This window comes from Bubalus bubalis, chromosome 24, assembly GCF_019923935.1.
Source record: "Bubalus bubalis isolate 160015118507 breed Murrah chromosome 24, NDDB_SH_1, whole genome shotgun sequence".
In the NCBI taxonomy this organism is placed as follows: Eukaryota; Metazoa; Chordata; class Mammalia; order Artiodactyla; family Bovidae; genus Bubalus; species Bubalus bubalis.
In genome coordinates this window covers 20473160-20497589 of record NC_059180.1, presented here as the reverse complement: position 1 = coordinate 20497589, position 24430 = coordinate 20473160, and the positions used below count along the sequence as shown (strand labels likewise).

General features: G+C 43.6%; 1 protein-coding gene across 3 annotated transcripts in view; it reads left to right on the top strand.

The window, feature by feature from the left end:
- PRKCB (protein kinase C beta) overlaps positions 1 to 24430 on the top strand; it is a 378634-nt gene that overhangs the window by 254896 nt on the left and 99308 nt on the right. For all 3 annotated transcript variants that reach the window (XM_006071162.4, XM_006071161.4, XM_044936131.2), the window contains 3 exons: positions 5381 to 5537; positions 6972 to 7106; positions 17326 to 17422. In XM_006071162.4, coding sequence (XP_006071224.1) covers positions 5381 to 5537; positions 6972 to 7106; positions 17326 to 17422 — 389 coding nt within the window. The remainder of the gene's footprint in view (positions 1 to 5380; positions 5538 to 6971; positions 7107 to 17325; positions 17423 to 24430) is intronic.

Genomic DNA, 24430 nt, shown 5'->3' with positions numbered 1-24430 from the left:
ACACTGGGGTGCATTTGTTTGTTTTTTTTTAATTTTGTTTTTTTTCAGGGTATATGCCCAGTAGTGGGATTTCTGGGTCATATGATAATTCTGTTTTTAATTTTTTAAGGAACCTTCAAACTGTTCTCCGTAGTGGCTGTATCAATTTGCATTTCCTGCTTTTTATCTCTGCAAACATCCTCAAACATAACTGAATGCTAGTGGGGATTGCTTTGGATGACTGTTCTAAGGACATTTATAGTGAGGACAAATAAGGACTCATGATGTTGAAGAAAGTACCTTCAAAAGGAGAAGTTCTTAATACAGAGAAGCTTCTGGTTCACATAGTATATTATGATGACTTTAAAGCAACACAGTTATTCAGACTTTCCAATACTTATTAAAAAAAAAAACTAAGAAAGTTCTTGGTGAAGAGCAATCCTTAGGAAGATAGTTAACAGTAGAGCTATCTTTTATGGATTCTGTACTGTATTAGGTAATTGCACCAGAATGCAGAGGCCTTGTTTGCTCTGAAGGCCTTTGATGGAAACAGCCAGATCTTACCCCCCAACCAGCTTCACTCCCAAGGCAAGCAATGTTCTCTTGACTGGGACACTTTTCTCCTGTGCACTTAGCAAGCTTCCACCAGGGGGGACAGTTGCTATTTCTGCTTTGTGTGAAGCATTTTGTACCATCTGGGCTGGCTGAATTTCAACAGAGATAGTAAAGAAACATTTATCAAGAAAAATCAAAGTCAGTCTCGCCAAGTGTGGTCTAGAGAGATTTGCTTTCTCGATACATATACAGCTCTCTTGCTGCTGGGAAACATGACTCTACTTTGAAAAGCTTTAGGAGGGACAGGCCTTTGGATCTTAGCCTGAAGCTACTTTCAGCTGTTCACGATCCAGTGACTTTAGTAGCCAGAGCACTTGGAGATGTGAATACCCACAGTCCCAGAATCAATTCCACTTTGTTCCTTTTCATAGAAATTTTTGGCCCCTTTGGGAGAGGATAGACCCAAAAGGAACAGAAGTAGAAGAAAGGGTCTATCTATAAGAGATGGGGGAAAGATGGAGTCATGCCTCAGTTAGGATTGGAAAGTTAGGGGAAGTAGACGGCCAGGGAGAGGTCATTCTTAAACCATTAGTTATGAGATTGGCTCAAGAATACTTGTCCTACAAAGAGGACTCTGAAGGAGCTGTGAGGTGCATACTTACAATAGAAGAATGTTCTGGTGATTGTCCTGTGCTGTCAGTTTATAAGACAGGGGAGGGTGTGTGGTCTTTGAAGAAAGACAAGCTGTTTTCACTTGCATATGTGTTGCCAATCAACAAGACAGACAAGTTTCTGGCACTTCAGAGCCTCTCAAATCATGTTTTTATGCAGCTCACTAGGGTGATAGATGTGTCATTCCAAGATCCAAGCCTGGAAACTTGCACATGCTGTTTTCCTTGGAAGGCTCAGTGAATGAGAGAAAGGAACAGTTGGAGATTGTATGTAATCCATGGGGAAAGTGTACGGGCATATTAAGAAATTAAATCATGTAGGAAAGTTTTACCTAATGTGTGCTCTATGGACCAGCAGTATCAGCATCACTTGGGAACTTAGAGAAACAGATGAGCAGCTGTCACTCCAGACTTAATGAATCAGAATCTTATCTGTGGGAGTGGGTCATAGGAATATGCATCTCACTGGTCATCTGGGTGACTCTTGTCCACACTAAGGGCTGAGAAGCATTCCTTTGGAAGGGTTCAAATGGAAAAGTCAGATGCTTTATTCTCAAGAAAAAATTTGGAAATGATTAAGTCTTCATAATAAAAACAAACCAATGTAGTAAAAAGAGGGCACTGAATATTAATTGTAATAACAATGAAATAGCAATAACATGAAAGTGAAAGCAATAATATAGCTAGCATTTATTGACTATTTCTCTAGGTGTTAACAATGTATATTCTTTATCTGATTTCACCCTTTTAACAGCCCAGTGAGGTATGTTCTTTCCATTTTACTGATCAAGAATTTGAGGTTCAAAAATGTGAAATAACTGCTAGGCAAGATGCAGACCCTGGATTCTCATAGCCCTGTATCCACTATTCTATATGACCTGACTACTGTCTCCTTAGAAATCAACTCTATTTTGAATTTGTTGTTGTTGCTCAGTCGCCAAGTCACGTTCAACTCTTCATGATCCCCAAATTGCTTTGAATAACTTGGTTTTATTCTGCTAGGCACTGGGGACAGGGGGTCAACATAAGATATTGAAGATGAGATCAACATTATGTTGGCACCCCTGTCCACAGTACTTAGCAGACTGCCCAACACATTAGGGACCTGCTTATTGAACTTAACCAAATCAAAGAGGTAAAATTCTTACTTTGGGTACAAAAATGAGATACAACTTGCAAGATGACATGGAATAGGAATTCAGCCTGTGGATAAGTGGAAGAAGGGGCCATGTGCTAGAGTAGAGAATGGTGTCAGTGCAGAATAAGTTACAGCGTGCCTCCTGGGGTCCCTTGTCACTCCTCTGACAGTCCACTCAGCCCTTTCTTCATTCCCTTTATTCAGTCTCAGCCCTTCACTAGCTATATGGTCTTAGGCAAGTCAGCCCCCCACCACTCCATCCCAAGCAGTGGTTAGTTGTCAGATAAAATGAAAGGAAAGAGGAGAAAGGGAGTTGAGAGTAATTTTGGGGAGTGAACATAATGCCTCCAAAACTTTAAGCTGGGGGTGAACGGAGTAAAGACGAGGGAATGAGGAGAAAGAGAAAATTTTGTATTGGGTCAATAGGTTGATTGGTGATGAAAGATTTGTAGCAGTGGGGTACTAGAGTTAATGAACTGGAAAATGGGAAGTAGCATAGCTTGTGGGATACACGAAGCTGAGTTTAAGAAAGTAGTGTAACTTGTGGATGATAAACACCAGGAAGGAGGTGACTGTGATGAGGTGGAAGCAGAGGTTGCAGGGAGTGACGGGGATGCTTTATTCTTTACTTTTCTGATAACTTGTTGCACTTATGAAGCACTTAGAACAAATACTGAATGATGGTGGTGGTAAGGGGTATCTTTGTCATATTCCTGACTTTAATGAGATTGCATTTACCATTAACTTTGGTGCTGTTATTTCAGATGTCCTTTGTCCTGTGGAGATTTCCTGTTATTTCTAGCTAATTGCAATGATCCTATAGTTTTCTCCTTTGACCTATAATTGTGATGAATATTTTAATAATAGATTTCTGAGGTTGAGCCATCTTTGCATTCTGGGTAAGAGTCACTGTTTATTAGCCTTTTAGCAGATAGTTTGATTCAGTCTGCTAATATCAATATATTACTTTGGGTTTTCCTATCATAAATGAGATGGTTGGCACTGTATCCTCAAGATCTAGACAGTTTTCATTTTCTTATCTCCTTCCCTTGGCCATCTATGTTACTGGTTTTTGAACTGACTCCTAATTAACTTCTTCCCATTTCTCCAGACTGATGTCTTATGCTGCCTCATCCTTCCTATTCTCAGTTGCATCCCAGACTGTTGACCTTCTTCTTCCTTTCCCTGCTAAACCTCCTTTACCCAGGGTGTTCTTGGGCACAGGTGGAGCCTAGCTGTAATGCTGCTATTTTTCCAGCCCTCTCACCCTGGGCTGTCTAGGCGCTGGTTAATGGGTGCTGCCTGGATAAATAGGTCATTTTGGTTTAGAGGGCAATTCTTTCTCTTTTATTAATAGCTTTTACTTTTTTATTAATTACCTTTTATTGGAGTGTAGTTGCTTTATAATATTGTGTTAGCTTCTACTGCATAGCAAAATGAATCAGCTATACATATACACATATCCCCTCCCTCTTGGATTCCCCTCTTATTTAGGTCACCATGGTGCATTAAGTAGAGTTCCCTGTGCTGTACTGCATGTTCATATCAATTGCCTATTTTTGTTTTTGAATTCAGATAAAATGTACCATTAACCATTTTTAAGTGTATAGTTTAGTGGCATTTACTGAATTAACAGTTTTCGGCAACCATCGTTTCTATCTAGTTCCAAGGAATTTTGTCACCTCTAAAGGAAACCCCATAACCATTAGGTAGTAACTCCCATTCCACCTACCACCAACTCCTGGCAGCTGCTAGTCTCCTGTCTCTTTGGATTTACCTGTTCTGGATGTTTCATGTAAATGGAATCATAGAATATGTAAATTTTTATGTCAGAGTATACACATGTTCATAGCAGCACCTTTTACAATAGTCAAAAGTTGATCAGCTGATGAATGGATAAACAAAATTTGATATAGTCATGCAAGCAGATATTCAGTTCAGTTCAGTTGCTCAGTTGTGTCCAATTCTCTGCGACCCCATGAACTGCAGCATGCCAGGCTTCCCTGTCCATCACCAACTCCCAGAGTTCACTCAAACTCATGTCCATGGTGTCAGTGATGCCATCCAACCATCTTATCCTCTGTCGTCCCCTTCTCCTCCTGCCCTCAATCTCTCTCAGCATCAGGATCTTTTCAAATGAGTCAGCTCTTCGCATCAGGTGGCCAAAGTACTGGAATTTCAGCTTCAACATCAGTCCTTCCAATGACCACCCAGGACTGATCTCCTTTAGGATGGATTGGTTGGATCTTCTCGCAGCCTAAGGGACTCTCAAGAGTCTTCTATTCAACCATAAATGAAGTACAATATGTATGATCCTAGAAAGAATTAAGCTAATTGGAAGAAACTAATTTTTCTTGGAGGCCTTTTGGAAAATAAACTTAGAAAATTTATGGTTTATCTAGGGGAAGGGCAGTTTGAAAGTCAGAAATCAATTTTAAACCAACATAGAGTCTACATCTTTTCAGTTTATCTCACTTCGTATGCCTCTTAGCTGTTGGTGTTAATAAATGAAGATTCCCATTAAATAAATGTGATGCCAGGAAACCTTTTCACAGGTTCTACAACCATCACTGGTTGGCACTTTAACTTTTGGGGGTTCAGTTCAGTTGCTCAGTCGTGTCCGACTCTGCAATCCCATGAACCGCAGCACGCCAGGCTTCCCTGTCCATCACCAACTGCTGGAGTCTATCCAAACCCATGTCCATTGAGTCAGTGATGCCATCCAACCATCTCATCCTCTGTCGTCCCCTTCTCCTCCTGCCCTCAATCTTTCCCAGCATCAGGGTCTTTTCAAATGAGTTAGCTCTTTGCATCAGGTGGCCAAAGTATTGGAGTTTCAGCTTCAACATCAGTCCTTCTAATGAACACCTAGGACTGATCTCCTTTAGGATGAACTGGTTGGATCTCCTTGCGGTCTAAGGGACTCTCAAGAGTCTTCTCCAACACCACAGTTCAAAAGCATCAATTCTTCGGCACTCAGCTTTCTTTATAGTTATTAATGCTAAAACTGGTTTGTTTATTTTCTTTCTGTTTTTAGTAAGAGATGCTAAAAACCTTGTACCTATGGATCCTAATGGCTTGTCGGATCCTTATGTGAAACTGAAACTGATTCCTGATCCCAAGAGTGAGAGCAAGCAGAAGACCAAGACCATTAAGTGCTCCCTCAACCCTGAGTGGAACGAGACATTTAGATTGTAAGTTAAAATTACTGCATCCCAGTCTGGGTGGCAAGGTTGGGTTGTGGGCCACCTGAGATTGGGAAGGTCCTTTACCAGCCTGTCTTTCCTTCCCTCCGTCCCTGCCTCCTTCTCTCCCTCCCTTTCTCCCTTCCTCTCTTCCTTTCTTCCTTCTTTCCTTCCTCTCCACCTGCAGTTTTGCATTGCAAGCCAAGTAAAAATTGGAACGTTTTTCATATACAGTATTGAGAATGTCTCTGATGTGGGGGAGTGGAAAATACTGTGATGTGTTGCTAGGTGAAGCCAAATTGTGGGAGTTGCTCTGGGTCTCAGCAAACATAGAATGCAACCCATAGGATGTGATGATGACCTGCTTAGGGCTGTGTGTGTGGCTGATGCTGGGCCAGTTACCAGCCACCTGCTGGGAGCTCTTTGCTAGCTGCCATGCAGGGTCTTCCCTCGCTAGTGCTCCAAGAACATGGCATCACTTTTTGATGCATCTGAACTAACTATTATGAGATACATCAGCCGACAGTTACTGAGTATGTGCTGTTTATAACAAGCACTGTATTAAGGGATCTGGCTTCACTAGTCATTTCATCCCCATTTTACCAACGGGGCTTAAAGAGGTTAAAGAACAGGCCAGTATCCCACAACAAGAACAGGGTAGGATGGGATTCAGTGACAGTCCAACTCCAGGGAAAAGTGAATGTGTTAATTGCTCAGTTGTGTCCAACTCTTTGTGACCCCATGGACTGTATCCTGCCAGGTTCCTCTGTCCATGGAACTTCCTAGGTAAGAATATTGGAGTGGGTAGCCATTCCCTTCTCCAGAGGATCTTCCTGACCCAGGGATAGAACCCGAGTCTCCTGCACTGCAGGTAGATTCTTTACTGTCTGAGCCACCAGGGAAGCCCTCCAACTTCAGGGATCATGGGCCAAAAGCATGACTTCTTGCAGTACCCCGTTTCCTCCTTTCCCTCTCAGAGCAAAACCGGGGGGCTCATCTCAGCCTCCATCAAGGACATGCCCTGGAACAATTTTCCCCAGACTGGCCCCAGCAAGGCTCTTTCCTTCATACATTTCCTCAACTCATTATCAACCTGCATGTGTGCAAACACTCACATAATTACAGGACTGGCATTCACAGTTCTTAGAGTGACTGTGTCAATAGGATTTCCTGAACATCGTGGATCCTGGACATACGGCAGTGCAAGTGGTTAGAACTGCCTGGTCAGAGCTGGCCTGGGTCCTCTTCCTGTTTAACCAACAGGCTGTAAAACAGAAAAGCTCTGCCTCCCTAGGGAGCTTGCCCGGGATGAAAACTGAATTTGTTTCTTGCAACAGCTTGTAATCTTTAAACATTGCTACCTTCAGGCTTTGCCTCTTGTACATTTCATCTGCTTGAGAAATCACTGTAACCTCCACTGACTTTTTTTTTTCCTCCTTGCAGCCAGCTGAAGGAATCGGACAAAGACAGGAGACTGTCTGTAGAGATTTGGGATTGGGATCTGACCAGCAGAAATGACTTCATGGGATCTTTGTCGTTTGGGATTTCTGAACTGCAGAAAGCTGGTGTTGATGGCTGGTAAGGAAGCTTTCACTTTGAGAGCAACAGTACAGCTTGATCCATCGAAACCTGAGATCAAGAATGGTGCCCTTTTTCTCCTCAAGACTGAAGCAGAATCACAAGTGAAAGCTGGTAGATTGGCTCTGCCACATCAGTTCAGTTCAGTCACTCAGTTGTGTCCGACTCTTTGCAACTCCATGAATCGCAGCACGCTAGGCCTCCCTGTCCATCACCAACTCCCGGAGTTCACTCAAACTCATGTCCATCGAGTCGGTGATGCCATCCAGCCATCTCATCCTCTGTCGTCCCCTTCTCCTCCTGCCCCCAATCCCTCCCAGCATCAGGGTCTTTTCCAATGAGTCAACTCTTCGCATGAGGTGGCCAAAGTACTGGAGTTTCAGCTTCAGCATCAGTCCTTCCAATGAACACCCAGGACTGATCTCCTTTAGAATGGACTGGTTGGATCTCCTTGCAGTCCAAGGGACTCTCAAGAGTCTTCTCCAACACCACAGTTCAAAAGCATCAATTCTTCGGCCCTCAGCTTTCTTCACAGTCCAACTTTCACATCCATACATGACCACTGGAAAAACCATAGTCTTGACTAGACGGACCTTTGTTGGCAAAGTAATGTCTCTGCTTTTCAATATGCTATCTAGGTTGGTCATAACTTTCCTTCCAAGGAGTAAGTGTCTTTTAATTTCATGGCTGCAGTCACCATGTGCAGTGAGTTTGGAGCCCCCCAAAGTAAAGTCTGACACTGTTTCCACTGTTTCCCATCTATTTCCCATGAAGTGATGGGACCAGATGCCATGATCTTCGTTTTCTGAATGTTGAGCTTTAAGCCAACTTTTTCACTCTCCTCTTTCACTTTCATCAAGAGGCTTTTTAGTTCCTCTTCACTTTCTGCCATAAGGGTGGTGTCATCTGCATATCTGAGGTTATTGATATTTCTCCTGGCAATCTTGATTCCAGCTTGTGCTTCTTCCAGCCCAGCATTTCTCATGATGTACTCTGCATATAAGTTAAATAAGCAGGGTGACAATATACAGCCTTGACGTGCTCCTTTTCCTATTTAGAACTAGTCTGTTGTCCCATGTCCAGTTCTAACTGTTGCTTCCTGACCTGCATATAGGTTTCTCAAGAGGCAGGTCAGGTGGTCTGGTATTCCCATCTCTTTCAGAATTTTCCACAGTTTATTGTGATACACAGTCAAAGGCTTTGGCATAGTCAATAAAGCAGAAATAGATGTTCTTCTGGAACTCTCTTGCTTTTTCCATGATCCAGTGGATATTGGCAATTTGATCTCTGGTTCCTCTGCCTTTTCTAAAACCAGCTTGAACATCTGGAAGTTCACGGTTCACGTATTGCTGAAGCCTGGCTTGGAAAATTTTGAGCATTACTTTACTAGCGTGTGAGATGAGTGCAATTGTGCGGTAGTTTGAGCATTCTTTGGCATTGCCTTTCTTTGGGATTGCCACACAGATAATATTTTATTTAGTCCTCATGCAAAAATTCCATGGACAGAGGAGCCTGGTAGGCTGCAGTCCATGGAGTCACAAAGAGTCGGACACAACTGAGCAACTTCACTTTCCTAGACTTTTCCATGTAAAAAAAAAAGAAAGAATTAGTTGTCAGTATTTTCAAACTCAGGAAATTTCCAATTAGAGTTTGGGCCTACGGGGTAACAAAAAGAAAGAGCAGGCATGCACATTCTATATATAAAATAGATAACTATTAATAATAAGTACCTACTGTATAGCACAAGGAGGTCTACCCAGCGTTCTGTAATGACCTATATGGAAAAAGAATCTAAAAAACAGTGGATATAGGTATATGTATAATTAATACACTTTGCTGTACAGCAGAAACTAATACAACATTATAAATTAAATATACTCCAATACAATTTTTTTTTTTAAAATTTAAAAAGAAGTGTGCTAAAGCCCAATCACAAAAGTTAAAGACATAATTCTCATAAAAAAAAGATAATGAGCATTTGTTAAAGTTTTTCTTAGCTCATGAGTGAGGAAACTGGGAAGATGAATGCCTGATTCCATAGGTTTGAGGAATTTTTTTCAGGCTTCCCCAGTGGCTCAGATGGTAAAGAATGGGTTTGATCTCTGGACGAGGAAAATCCCCTGGAGAAGGGAATGGCTACCCAGTATTCTTGCCTGACGAATTCCACGGGCAGAGGAGCCTGGTGGGCTGCAGTCCATGGATCACAGAGAGTTGGACACAACTGAGCAACTAACACTTTGACTTACACTTTCAGACAAAGGAATGCTGAAATCACTTGGCTAAGTTAGATGTAAAACTGGCTGCTGTTAAACAGGGCAGTAAAATCACAATTTTGGAGGTTATTGTATCTACCAGACTGAAGAACAAAATCTCACCTCGGATTTCTAAAAGTTGACATCTGTCTTTGCAGACTTGGGAGATCATCTGTATCTTACTGGATTGTGAATAATAAATAATAGGACCAAGAGGAAGGAGATAACTAATTAGAAAATGCTCAAGCATGACATTAAAAGGTCACACCATCATCCTTTTGCTTTTTCCCCAAGTTCTGGATAATTTTTCTTGACATCTGGATGATTTGACTTTGCAGGCTCTCAGTGTTGCTACTCAGATTGCTTGTTCCTTCCTCTTTAAATCAAGTGTAAAGAGGTTAAACAGAAAGAATACATGATCCCTGGGGGTATAAATGAGACAGGAGAGAACATAATAATAATAATTATGATAACAATAGCTGCCTCTTATTGACTCTTTCTAGTGCCAGGCTCTGGGATGATCTCTTCCCAGGTGTCCTGAAGTCATACATTGATACAGTGTTAGTCAGATGTGGGGAAAAATATAGCTGCTTTATTTTCTATAATGGACCTAGACTTTCTTATGCGGTTTTGTGACTTCCTGGCGGCCGAGGAGAAGGGAACCTTCACTGCAGATGGTGGCTTCTGGGCTTCATTGCTGCAGGGTGATCAACCCTGCCTGGTCCCTGAACCAGCGCCCACAGAGGCAGGACAGTTCTCTCCCCAACCCCCCAGCTGTGGGGGCATCCTTCTGGCTTTGTGCTGGAGTCCCAGGTCCTCGGCTGTTGCCTCTGATTGTGAGGTCCCTTCACAGTGCCTGTCCTCTTTGTCTCACCCCGTGGGCCACTGCCAGGCCCCACCCTGATCAGTGCTTCCATGACCTCTCATTTTTTGAGTCTCCTGCGTGGAGATCCGGGAGCTCCATCTCAGAGCCCTCTGTCTTTCCCTCTGCAGCTGCTGCTATGCTGTGGCCCTCCATGCAGGTCTCTGCCCAGGGCTCCGGAGGCAGGGGGCCAAAGCCCTCTGCTTTCACCCCGTCCTCCCCTGTCTCCTTCGTGTAGTTCTCCAGGCCCCTAAGGGCAGGGCTGTCTCCCACAAGGGCCACATCCTTCTTCCTGGGCCAGCGCCCGCCATGTCTCCTCCCCTGAAGCAAATGGCAGAGTGCAGAGAGGACAGAATGGCTTGATGATAAGGGACGGGCCACCAGGAGGAAGTCCAGATATGACTGCATTTACACCTCCATCAGCCTTTAGTTCTCCAGCACTGCTGGGTGGAACATTGTTCCCTGGATCAGAGTAGTTGATCTGTAGAGGGGGTGAGGCGCACACAGCACATCAATGACAGTGCTGGAGATCAGGTCCACGTCTCTGTGATGCCAGCATCTAAGCACCTACACATCCCGGTATGGTGGAGGCCTAGAAGGCAGACTGGAAGCTTGGCTCTTCTGACCAGTTCAATGCCTTGTGACCTCAGACTTCGCGCCCTGTACCACAGCCTTCTTAGCAGGTCTGATTCCATTCATCAGGAGTAATTATAGCAACCTGCCTCCATCTATCTCTTGGGATAGTTGCAAAGTTGATGAAATAATAGTAGGAAGGGAACGTCTACAAAAATAAAAGCCCTCTTCAGATGCTGTAGATAAAAGTCCTCTTCAGATTTAGGGCCAAGACATCTATGATGCTGTCTTACCTTGAAATATACCAAATGCTAGAAATTTGGGTTCTTGACCCAGGAATTTTTTTTTTTTAACAGATATATCTTTTAAAACATTTATTCGTTTGGCTGCATGGGGTCTTAGTTGCATCATGCAGGATCTTTCATTGTGGCACACAGACTCTCTAGTTGGGGTGCACGGGCTGAGTTGCTCCATGGCACGTGGGATCTTAGTTCCCTGACCAGGGATTGAACCCACGCCCCCTGCATTGCAAGGTGGGTTCTAAACTACCAGACCACCAGGGAAGTCCTGACCCAGGAATTCTTTTGACCCTGTGCGATCTAGGGTGTGTCCCATTCCCTCTGTGAGACTCAGTGTGCCCCTCTGGAAGGGGACGAGCGCTCCCTGCTCTTCTGCGGTTCTCATTTAAGGCCGCCTGGCAGAAACAGCAAGGAAAGCGTCCACATGTGACTCACCAGCCCCGGGCCTGCATCTGCTGCTCTGCTGCCAGTTCTGTATCTGTTGTCAAACCCTCTCCTTTGTGTCTAATTTTGTGTCTTTATACCATGTTCTTTCCTTCCCCTTGTTTTTTCAGAAGTTTATCTGTTTCACTGTTGTTGTTTTTTTTTATTTCTTCAAAGAGTCTGGGATTTGTATATCAGTTCTGTGTTTCTGTTTTCTCCTTTCCTGTAGGTTTGTTTTGTGGTTGTCTTTGAATTTCAGTTGAATATTTGGCTAATTTATTTTTTTCTCTCTTAACTTACGCTGCTCTTTAAAAATAACAAGCAAGCATTGGCGGGAACAGAAATTTCTGTTTTGATACATCGCATTTGAGCTTTTGTGGCTTACTCAAAGTTTGCAGTTGTATTTTTAATTTTCTTTCTAACATGCTTTTCCTTAGGCATGTTTTATAGCTAGAGGCTATAACTTAACTTAAAGTCTTAACTTTTTGTTTACCTTTTTATTACTAATGTTCAGTGACAGTTTTCGTGCTTTATAGCCAGAGAATATGGCCTGTGCATTTTTCATGTTTTCCTTGCCATTCTGTTTTTTTCAATTTAGCTTAGTGTATGGTCAGTGTTGCTAATTGTTCTGTGTACATTTCAATAGAAAGATTTATTTACTGTTTGTAATCTTGGGCAACATCTTTTTAGTAGCCTCACATATTCCATTCTTATAGCTATGCCTCAACTTACATAATAATATTCTTATTATAAGATGTGCAATGTTTACCTATATAAATAATTCTACAGTAAATATACTTATAAGTGAAACCTTTGCTTTAAATATCTCAGTCGCTAAGTTGTGTCCGACTTTTGTGACCCCATGGATTGTCCATGGGATTTTCTAGGCAAGAATACTAGAATGGGTTGCCATTTCCTTCTCAAGGGGATCTTCCCGATGCAAGGATCAAACCTGTGTCTCCTGCATTAGCAGGCAGATTCTTTATCACTGAACCACCTGGGAAGCCCTTGCCTTAATTATTTCCTAATAAATTCTCAAGCCTGGAATTAGTAGCTTTGAGGATATATGCATTATTAAAGTATTTACCGTATTGTTCTATCATTTTTTTCAATTAATTTACATTCTCACCAGTGCTGTGTGAGACTTTTCCTTTCACCCACGCTTGTCAACATCTGGTATTATAAATTTCAAAGATGATGCAGAAGCTATACATATTTTGTTACTAAATATATATATATTTAGATAATATACATGCATAATGTGATATACATTATATATATACTTTAATAATATAAATGTTTATTATTTACATACATTTGTTACTAATTATGTTGCTTTCATTTGCATATTGCTTTTTTGTTTGTTTTCATAAGTGACTGTGTACTGTGTTTTGCCTATCATTTTCTTACTAATTTAGACATTTTTATATAAGAGGGATAATACTGTCTTTGCTGAAATATGTGTTGCAATATTCCCTTCTTTCATGTTGTATGTTAATTTTGGGAATATGCATTTTTTTCTTAGTGGTATATAAAACATTCCATTCAAATCTAATTAGCATAATAAATATCAAGCCAACTGTCAGGAAAAGTTCTCAAGTTTGTCCTCTAATGCCCTAATTGTTTACTGGATTATCCATCCTAGTGTTCACTGTCTCCAGTGGATTTTAAAACTTAGTAATTATATATATATTTTTTCTGAAAGTAGTTTTTCCTAAGTTCAAATTGTTCCTGCTTCATAGATGCATTCACCTCTTGGAACTCACTGAAAATATGAGTTAGATATTGTTTGGAATTTTGTTTCTTTTGACACTGGTTCTATTTCATGGAAACTGGAGTCCTCATTGTTTCTCTTTATTTGAGCGAGGTTCTTCATGTGCCCGCCATATAGAATGGTGAGCATAGAAATGTGAGTGTGTGTGTATGTGTTAGTTGCTTAGTCATGTCTGACTCTTTGCGACCCCATGGACTGTAACCGTCCAGGCTCCTCTGTCCATGGCATTCGCCAGGCAAGAACTCTGGAGTGGGTTGCCGTGCCCTTCTCCAGGGGATCTTCCCGACCCAGGGATTGAACCTAGTTCTCTTGCATTTCAGGCAGATTCTTTATCATCCGAGCTACCAGGGAAGCCCAAGAAACCTGAGTGTCCTGTTCTAATCTATCATATCCAGATGAAGGGACAAAGAAGTCTTTTGTATTTTTGAAATTCTTCTTTGTCAGGTCTGGGGTCCCGGTCCTGTAGATACCGGGGGGAGGGCTATGACCTGAGACAGCTGCATGGCAGGCAGCCCTGCTACCTGATGGTGGGGCATCTTCTGCCTGCTGGGTTTGTGCATCTCAAAGCTGGAAGGGATCCCTGTTCCTCCTTTCTGATGGGTTCACTGTCCATATCCAGAGGCCATAGTGACAGCATACTGGCCACAGCGAATGTGAGGGGTGGGGGGGGGGGGGCGCCTGCTCTGACCAATGCCCCAGGCGCTGGTGTGTCCTGTACCTCCTGAATATGGATCAAGATTGGTGACCCTCATCCTATCTCTGGTGGTCTGATCCAGGATTGCTAGTGGGGTCCTGTGAGGATCCCATTGACTGATCACAGCTGGTCAATCCCCCTTAATGTATATCTTCCAAAATACTTTCTACCCCAAACGGATTAGGTAGTGCATGGTTGAGGTGTTGGCCATATAGAACTGTAACTGGACAAAGCTATTCTTCTGTTGGTGTTGCTTCAGTTCTTGAGTTTACTGCAGAGAGTCTCAGAGGGCCCTGATGTATCCTAAATGCTCTTTAACCCTTGCTGTTTGCTGAGCTCCCATTTTAACAAAGTAGGGGGGCAGGTGTTAGTCTCAGAGCCTTTGGTAAGCAATACCATCTACTTGATTTTTTTTTTTTTTCACTTTTTATTAGAGTATCATTGCTTTACAGTGTTATGTCATTTTCGGCTGTACAACAAAGTGAATCAGCCACACGTATGAGTAACTTTGATTTGCATGTGTTTACTTTTTCACAGATACGTACTTTCTGCTTAACAAATGATATTGGTTTTCTTTACAAGGAAGAGATATAGAGTGTCCTTTTAAAGTGAATTTATTATTTAAAAAAGAGGTGATTAAATGAAAGCATTAAGTCGATAATAACACCCAGATTTAGCAAAATCCACAAAGGTGGATGAATTTTGCCAAAGACTGCTCCATGCTCTCTTACTAGCACTTTAATTTGTGGAACTTCCTGGAAGTCCCTGCTTTGTGGATAGCACCCTTCTTGATTTCCAGCAAAGATACAGATGTTCTCTTATTTTTATATTTCTTTGGGTAATTTCAGTGGAAGTTTGGAAGATGAGCATTGACTATTAAATGTGGAGGCGTCTGGGCTCAAACTGGCATCTTGGCTTTGAGTCACCTATCTGCCTATTTTTAGAAGCTGCCGAGGAAGATTTGTGAATGGAGAAAAACATTGTGATGAAAACTGTAAATTTTGCTTAGGAAGTCTTTGGGAGTGAGGAATTTGGGGTTCTTTTTTTGCCCAATGACTTAATTGTCTTTGGAACGTCCCTTTTCCTTCCTCACGCTCATCTCAGTCTGACTAGATGAAAATATCTTTGTGGTCTAGAAACAAATTGAAACCATCTTGTTTATTATAATATTATGAATATCAGTAACGATGATGATGCCTTTTATTAAGCACTTGCTAAATGCCAGATTTTATTTTCTTGGGCTCCAAAATCGCTGCATGGTGACTGCAGCCATGAAATTAAAAGACACTTGCTCCTTGGAAGAAAAGCTATGACCAACCTAGACAGCATTTTGAAAAGCAGAGACATTACTTTGCTGACAAAGGTCTGTATAGTCAAAGCTATGGTTTTTCCAGCAGTCACATATGGATGTGGGAGTTGGACCATAAAGAAGGCTGAGTGCCAAAGAATTGATGCTTTTGAACTGTGGTGTTGGAGAAGACTCTTGAGAGTCGCTTGGACAGCATGGAGATCCAACCAGTCCATCCTAAAGGAAATCAGTCCTGAATATTAATTGAAAGGACTGATGCTGAAGCTGAAACTCCAGTACTTTGACTACCTGATGTGAAGAGCCGACTCTGATGCTGGTAAAGATTGAAGGCAGAAGGAGAAGGGGATGACAGAGAACGAGATGGTTGGATGGCATTACCAACTCAGTGGACGTGAGTTTGAGCAAGCTCCAGGAGATGATGAAGGACAGAGAAGCCTGCATGCTGCAGTCCATGGGGTCACAAGGAGACAGACACGACTGAGCAACAACAAAATGCTAGCCACCAGGCTTATCATCTTACATACATCATCACGTGTCAACTTCACCATGATCCTATGGAAAAGGCTTTTATTCCTGTTTATAGATGAGAAGAATCAAGGCTCAAGGGATCTTCCTAGCTCATTCAATTACCCAAAGAGGCAAGGGAAGAGGTGAAAATTGGACCCAGGCATGGTTTGACTCCAAGACTTGTGTACTTTCTCAGGAGCTTGACTACCAGACACTTTGGGAAGGTGTCTATGTAGAAAAACAGCATCATTGAGTGAACTCCATAGTCTTCCAAGTGCTGCCGAGTGCTGAGTGGCAGGGTAGCAGTGTGTTACAGTGAAAGGGGGTAGGAATGCTGGGACAGCAAGATGCAGTGATACAGCGTGATACATCAGCCTTCTTTCAGAATCAGAAAGCACTTTCTTGTTGTTCAGTCACAAAGTCGTGTCCGATTCTTTGCGACCTCATGAATTGCAGCATGCCAGGCTTCTCTGCTTCACTATCTCCTGGAATTTGCTCAAACTCATGTCCATTGAGTTGGTAATGCTATCTAGCCATCTCAACTTCTCTTCTTGCCCTCGATCTTTCCCAGCATCAAGGTCTTTCCTAATGAGTGGGCTCTTCGCATCAGGCTGCGAGGTATTGGAGCTTCAGCATCAGTCCTTCCAATGAATATTCAGTTGATTGGTTTGATCTCCTTGCTGTCCAAGGGACTCTCAGGAGTCTTCTCCAGCACCACAATTCAAAAGCATCAGTTCTTCAACACTCAGCTTTCTTTATGGTCCAACTCTAACATCCATTAGTGGGCCCCGCAAAATGGATAGAAACAATAAGTGTTATAACCAAGAAAATCCTGTGTGTCTATGTGTGTGTACAGGCTGACAAAGAACTTTGCATTCTATAAACATATTTTTTCTGATGTCTTTCTGATGGTTATAAAAATATAAATGAGGGAAGAGATAGGGAGTGTGGATTGACATGTAAATACTGTTATATTTAAAATGGATAATCAACAGAGTCCTACTGTATAGCACAGGGAACTTTGCTCAATGTTATGTGGCAGCCTGGATGGGAGGGGAGTTTAGGGGAGAATGGACACATGTATGTGTGTGTGTGTGTGTGTGTATATATATATATATTTATATTTATATGGCTGAGTCCCTTTTCCATCCACCTGAAACTATTACAACATTGTTAATCAGCTATACTCCAATATAAAACAAAAAGTTAAAAAGAAAAACAAACCTCTTCCTGGAAAACCAACGGGGAATTTGAGTTTTTTGCATATGAGCCACCTGTTCTCCTTGTGTGGCCCTGCAATAAACCTTTCTCTGCTCCAAACAAAAGTTTCTCTGCACATACATACACATAATATACCTACCTACACACACACGCACACACACACACACACACACACAGATACATCCCCCAAACAAAACCCCATCAACACGTTTTTAAAGCAGTTTTCTGTAGACCCCTCTCCCTTATGCTAATCATCAGAATATGAAGTAGCATCATGGAGTTTGTCTTTCCTTTGCTCCCTTTAGGTTTAAGTTACTGAGCCAGGAGGAAGGCGAGTACTTCAATGTGCCCGTGCCGCCGGAAGGCAGTGAAGGCAACGAGGAACTGCGACAGAAATTCGAGGTGAGACGTCTTTCTTTCAGCATCGGTGGGAACCAGCTAAGTCTGCCTCCGTACTGTTTTTCTTGTTCGTGGTGTGATTTCCACCAAGGCCTTTCACGATCCTGGGCCTTTGAAATGTTGTTCCACCTCCCAGAAAACTACTTATCCTTCAAGATCTCAATTAAGTGTTCCCTGCCTTGTGACAGCATTCTGCCTCGTAGTCTTCAATCAGATTTAGACCTTTCTTTAAAAGTGTTCATTCGCTACCTAGGTCATTTGGATGGTGGCTTGGACAGGAATGTCAGTAACAATGAATGAAAACAGTGGATAAGGTAGTGGTTATATTCTGGAAGCTGAGTCAAGTAGGCTTGCTGAGGTCTGGAATCTGGATTTGGATCTGTTGTCGGTGGGATGGTGCTGTATTAACGCATGGAATTAACTGTGCTGGTAACTCCATGAAGTACCTACAGGTGCATCTTCCCAAGATTAAGAGCCCTTGGCTCTGACCTTGGGCAGTAGTGCTGGTCTGTTTCTACCCCAGGCAAACCCCTTCTCCCCTGTGGGGCCACATAAACTCCATTTTCCAGGAGTTTGGGACGTATATGGGACGCAAAGGTGTGTAGGACATATCCCAGTTTTACAAAGAAAATGCTTTGGGGAAATAGGTTTGAGTTCTTTCATTAAGTGTGTATTGAGTGATTTTAAAGTAGTTTCATAAGGGAAAACTCATTATTTTGTTCACAGGAACTTAATATACGAAGTCTGATGGGAAATCATCAATTCTAGATAAGCAATGATGGTCTACTAACTCTGAAAAATTGTACGAAATATCTAAAATGAAATAGGTTACTGTCATTGTTATTCGTCCAGTAATCTTGCAAGCAAATAGAAGCAGAACGTGACCAGGTAAAGTTCTGTGACAGAGAGGTCCATGGTGCTTTGAGAAGATGTAAGAGGGAAATATAACATCTGAGAGGGCAGGGAAGGAGCCTCTGAGGAAACAACACAGGAGGTTAACCAAGTAAAGGGGGAAAAAAGCCTTTCATTCCAAGAGGAGAGCAGATATAAAGGCCCTGTGTTGGGCGATCTATTGCAACTATGGGATGCTCAAAGACGGCCAGTGTGGCTGGAGCAGAGAGAGCAAAGTGTGAGTTCAAAGAGCGGCTGGGAGGTGGTGGGGGTCAGAGTAGAAGGACTGTGCTGGCTTGGCAAGGGTTTGGGCATTTATTCCAAGAACCCTCTTAGAGTCCCCTCAGCTAGATAGAAATAGTACTTGGATCCTGACCCTTATCTTGAGCCTGCACCCTACGTAAAACCTGGTGATGGTTCTGACCCAGTGGGACTTCCCATCATGGAAGCAAGTGGAGTAAACATGTTGGCCGTGGGCTCATCAGTCTTTCTCCAGGGAACTCTATCACAGGTTCATCCTCACAGGGCCACTCAAGTCCAGATGAGTGGATGAAAGGACTTTCCCTCCTAGGAGAGTTAAGAACTGGACCCTGGGAACTTCCCCGCTGGTCCAGTGGTTAAGAATCTGCCTGCCAATCCAGGGGACACGGATTTGATCCCTGGTCTGACAAGATCCCACGTGCTGCGGGGCAGCTAAGCCTGGACACCACAACTACTGAGTCCGGGTGCTGAAACTACTGAAGCCTGAGCCCCCTAGAGCCTGTGCTCTGCAACAAGAGAAGCCTCTGCAACGAGAAGTCCCAGGACCGCAGCTAAAGAGTAGCCCCTGCTCGCTGCAGCTAAAGAAAAGCCCGTGTGCAGCAGCGAAGACCCAGCATAGCCAAAAGTAAATAAATAAATAAAAAAGAACTGGACACTGATTTTTTTTTTTTTTTAAAAGGTAGGACTGGAGGGCAGGCCTTCCACAGAGCTCTTTCCAGCTCCTTCCCTCAACTTTCTGATGGAGTGGTGTCCATTTGCTGGAGTTAAAAATGTCCTCTTGTGGATGAAAAAAAGAAAATAAGACCAGTGTTTTCTTATATAAAATGAAGTCTCAGTTTTGCAAAATAATTTCTTCTGTCTTAGGGCAGCTGGGGTGACATTTCAGAACACCCAGGAAAACATTTCTTACATGAACAGAGCATTTGTCTGGGCCAGTTATTGGCTTGAAGGAAAGGACTGTTTTATCTGCGTGCAACAAAACGTGTCCCTTTATTTCCCGAAAGAGCCTGCAAACGCTTGTTTATGCCTGAGTGGTAATCGCTCCACACCATAGTTTGTTGATTAAAAAAATGTTTCCAAGAGACCGAAAATTGTTCCCAGACACATAGAGGAATTTCAGTTGACCTTGAACGTGAGAAATGTAATCCCTGTGCAATAACCAATTAGCACCCAGAATGACTCAGAAATTACTTTCAAGCCTCTTATCTGGAGAAATTCTGAGTGACGGTAAAATCGAGCTGCAGAAATTGGCGTAATAGAATTTCATGGTAGGGTGAGCTTGGTGAAGTTACTGCTCATGGTCTGTTTCAGGACGTCGGAGGAGGCTGTTTGGGGACTTCTGTCCGGCCATGGTCTTGCTGATAGGCTGGGGAAAGCTCCACCGTTTTGCTTGGTTCCAAATGGGTCTTCTGAGAGTTGTAGACATTTTTTGGGGGGGGTTGATTTTTAAATTTTTTATTAATAGTTATTTTTAATTAATTGATTATTGGTTTACAATAATGGTTTGGTTCCTGTCACACATCAACATGAATTAACCACAGGTGTACATATATCCCTTGCCTCTCCAATATCCCTCCCATTCCCTCCCACCTCCCGCTCATTCCCACCCTTCTAGATTATTCCAGAGTCCCAGTTTGAGTTCCTGAGTCATACAGAAAATTCCCATTGGCTATCTATTTACAGAAAAATTTTTGATTTAATAAAATGCCCACTGCTGCTGCTGCTGCTAAGTTGCTTCAGTCTCACTATGTGCCTTTTATTAAGTGTTTTAGAAGTATTAACTCATATAATTCAATCCTTACAGCCACCTTGATTGGTTGGTACTCCTATCATCCCCCTTTATCTTTTACAGATGAGGAAACTGAGGCCCAGAGAGGTTAAGCAACTTTCTAACATCCCTCAGCTGGTCGCTGTCTCACTTTGAGTTTCCCCAGAAACAGACTCTCAGGATTCAAGTCCACATGGTTTCTTTAGGGGCTTCTCAGGTGGCGCTAGTGGTAAAGAACCTACCTGCCATGCTGGAGACATAAGAGACTCAGGTTCACTCCCTGGGTTGGGAAGATCCCCTGGAGGAGGGAGTGGCACCCCACTCCAGTATCCTTGCCTGGAGAATTCCATGGACAGAGGAGCTTGGCAGTGATGCCAGGAAGCATCTAGCGTAGTGAGGAAGTGAGGCAGGGAGAGGAAGCGAGTTGGGAAAGGATGTACTATCAGCAAGATACCACTGTGGGCAACTGGAGTTTAATCCTGCTTTAGCTGGGGTTTAGCGTGGGCCGCAGGGTCTCCAGTCAAGGAGCAGGCAGCTGAATTATTATCCACCAGTCCCCCTTCCATCACTGGCTGCTTCTGGGGACTTGGCTTGCAGTGGACTATACTTGCTCCTGCAGTCAGGAAATGAGCCTGTAGACAGAGTCACAGGTGTCAGCGGCCAGAAGCCCAGGTGTAGAGAGGAGGCGGGCGCCAAACGGTCTTGGCTGGATGACTGGGGCTACAGCTGTGCAGCGTAGCCTGTGCCGTTCAGGTGGTTCGAGAGCCAGCTTGCCTGCATTTGAGTCCCAGCTCTTCCCTTCCTTGCTGGGTGCTGAAGGCAAGTTACTTTATCTCTGAGCTTTTGATTCCCCATCTGCAAAGTGGGGGTTATCATGATACTTCTGCTCTCTGGAGGGTCTGTGGCAGTGAATGAAACGATGCACTTTAAACAGTCTGGGGACTTCCCTGGAGCTCCAGTGACTAAGACTCTGCGCTCCCAGTGCAGGGGTTGGGGTTCCAACCCCTGGTCAGGGAACTAGATTCCGCATGTTGCACCTAAGACCTGGTGCAGCCAAATAAAAAAATTGAATAAATAAACCAGCCTGGCGTGTGATATTATTCAGATGTCAGCCCATCATTATCATCCTCCCAGAATACATACAGAATAAATAATTCTCCAGACCTGCCCCTCCTGGTCTTTGGAAGGGCTGCTTGGGGGTTCAGAGCATCAACATGGACTCGTAGTCTGCTGGGGTCTCTGCCACCACTGTTGGGTGTGAAAGTGCCCTAGGAGCTCCTTGCAGAGGGTAGGGGTGGTAGTGGAGTTTAGTTTAAGCCAATACAGGCATTCTTCATCTGAAACAGAGCCCTGAAGCCTGGCAGCCCAGATGCCTTCACCCTCCCCTGGTGCAGCCTGGCAAGAGGCAGGCTCTTTCTCAGAAGCACCTCTGTCTGCTCTCTCTTTGAGCGCTGAGTCCTGGGGCTCTAAATTGCAGACATGATAAGGCAACCATTAGTGTATCCTGTTTCTGAAGGCATATTCAGCCCAGCAAGACAGAAGATCATTTAAATTTGGGCCTCAGTTTTAAAATGTGTTTGCTCTTTGATGGAGGACCTTGCTAGGCACAAGGTGGCTGGGAGTTCAGAGGGACACAGGACAGGATTCTTGTCCTCCAAAGATCACAAGCCCAAAAGTGTCTAGGATCTGGGAAGATAACAAGGAGTGGGGAGAGCTTGGTGTGAGACAGCAGGACTGGTGGTGAGAGCGGTAAACGAGATAAACTGGAGCCCGAATGTCCCGTCTACACGCACGGTGGCTTATGGATGGGCCCAGTGTTGCCAGATCTACTTCTTTAGAAGAAGCAAGGATTTGGGTTTTTAATAGGGTATCTTCACCCCACTCCAGTACTCCTGCCTGGAAAATCCCATGGATGGAGGAGCCTGGTGGGCTGCAGACCATGGGGTTGCTAAGAGTTGGACACAACTGAGCAACTTCACATTCACTTTCATGTATTGGAGAAGGAAATGGCAACCCACTCCAGTGTTCTTGCCTAGAGAATCCCAGGGATGGGGAAGTCTGGTGGGCTGCCGTCTATGGGGTCGCACAGAGTCAGACATGACTGAAGTGACTTAGCAGCAGCAGCAGCTCCTAATTTTTAACATATGTCAAGCAACTTAAATATTAGTGCAGACCCGGCCAACAGGCTATTAGACTTCTGATCTAGCATCTAGAGACTAAGATAACATGCTTAGTTCAGGCTCTGATCATGAAAAAGCCATAGACTGACATTTATTTCTCATAGTTCTGGAGGCTGGAGAGTCTAGGGTCAAGGTGCCAGCAGAATTGTCTGGTGAGGGTCTGCTTCCTGGTCCATAGCCATCTTCTCACTGTGTCCTCACATGTGGAAGGGGCAAAGGAACTCTCTAGAGTGTCTTTAATTGGGGCACTAATCCCATCCGTGAGGGCTCCACCCTCATGACCTAATCCCCTCCCACAGGCCCCACCTCCTAACACCGTCACCTTTGAGGGTTAGGATGTCAGCATGTGTCAGCTTTGGGGAGGACACAGACATCTGTCTACAGCATAAGCCCACTTTACCTAAGAGGAAAGTCACACAAGCAAATTGAGATGGAGTGTGGAATTCAGAAGAGAGAAGGTTTCTTGCAGGACTGAGGAATGAAGCTGTTTCCCACTTGCTGCTCCTTGAAGAACAGGAAAAAAATTTTACTCTAAGCAATCAAAGGGAGAAATGGGAGAGTGAGCATGCCTCACTCCTTCCCCTTCAGGGGGTGTGCTGGGCCCTACAGGTGGAGGGAAGCAGATCTCAGGGCTGGAACAGGGACTGGGGACCAGGCACGGTCAGGACATGGATCCTCATGGGCTGGAGATTGGAGTGTGTGAATCAGGTGGGCCCCGAGTCAGGGTTCAGAGACGTCATAATAAAGCAAGGGGATGGTGGGGCGGGAGGGAGATAGTGGGGCAGGAGGGAGGGACGGGACGTGTTTGGATCAGGACAGCCTGGGAAAATCTCTGGGAGCTAGAGGGTGAGGATTTGGGATGATGGGAAGACATGGCCTCCAAAAGCAATGTGGCTTCTGTTCTAGACTCTTCTTTCTTTTTTAAAAGTTTTTTTTTTTTTAATATGAACCATTTTTAAAGTCTTTATTGAATTTGTTACAAATTGTTTTTGTTTTATGTTTGGTTTTTTTGACCCCAAGGCATGTGGGATCTTAACTCCCTGACCAGAGATCGAACCCACACTCCCTGCATTGAAAGGCAAAGTCTTAACCACTGGACCACCAGGGAGGTCCCTAAGCTCTTTCCTTGTTTGCAGTTTCCCTGGTGATCTGCTTTTAACTACCCCCTCCATGCCTTAACCCTCAAATCCATCTCCAGTTCTTATGTCATTTCTTAACCCGAAACCCACATGATACAACTGCTCACTGGGTATTTATTTACACTGGGTTGTCCCAGAGACACTTAAATCTCGACATATCTTTATTAAAAAATAACTGGACCAAGAATCCTCTCAAATACCTTGCTAGTATCCAAAATGCGGAGACAACACAAATGCCTGTAAACAAGAGAATGGATGAACTTAAACAGTGAATGCTACTCAGCAGTACAAAAGCAAACCACTGATTCGTGCCTGCAGCAAACGACGTGAGTGAATTTCAAGACCATTATGATGAGTGAGAGAAGCCAGGTGTGAAAAACGGCATACCCCATGGAGGAAAACTTAACACTCTCACAGTACGTCCGACGCCAAGCGTGTGGGTTTTCCATCCCAAGAAATTCTCCAGTTCTCTGTGGACACCAACTAGGTGTTCTCCAGTTTAATTCAGTTTGGACACTAGCTGCTCAGAGTCAGCACAAACCTCATAGGTTAAGGGCTCAGTCCTACAGGACATCCCCCCTGCAACTTTAGACTCCAATTATAAATATGCTGGTCTCCTATTCTCCCCTGATTTCACGGAATTTGCTGCCATTCGGAGGCATCATTCTGCTACTCACAACAGCAAGCCTCTCCCCGATTGCATTGAGGACCAACATGGGCCTCATTCATCCATTCATCCAACAAAATATTTAGCTGGAAGCTTTGCGGGTAG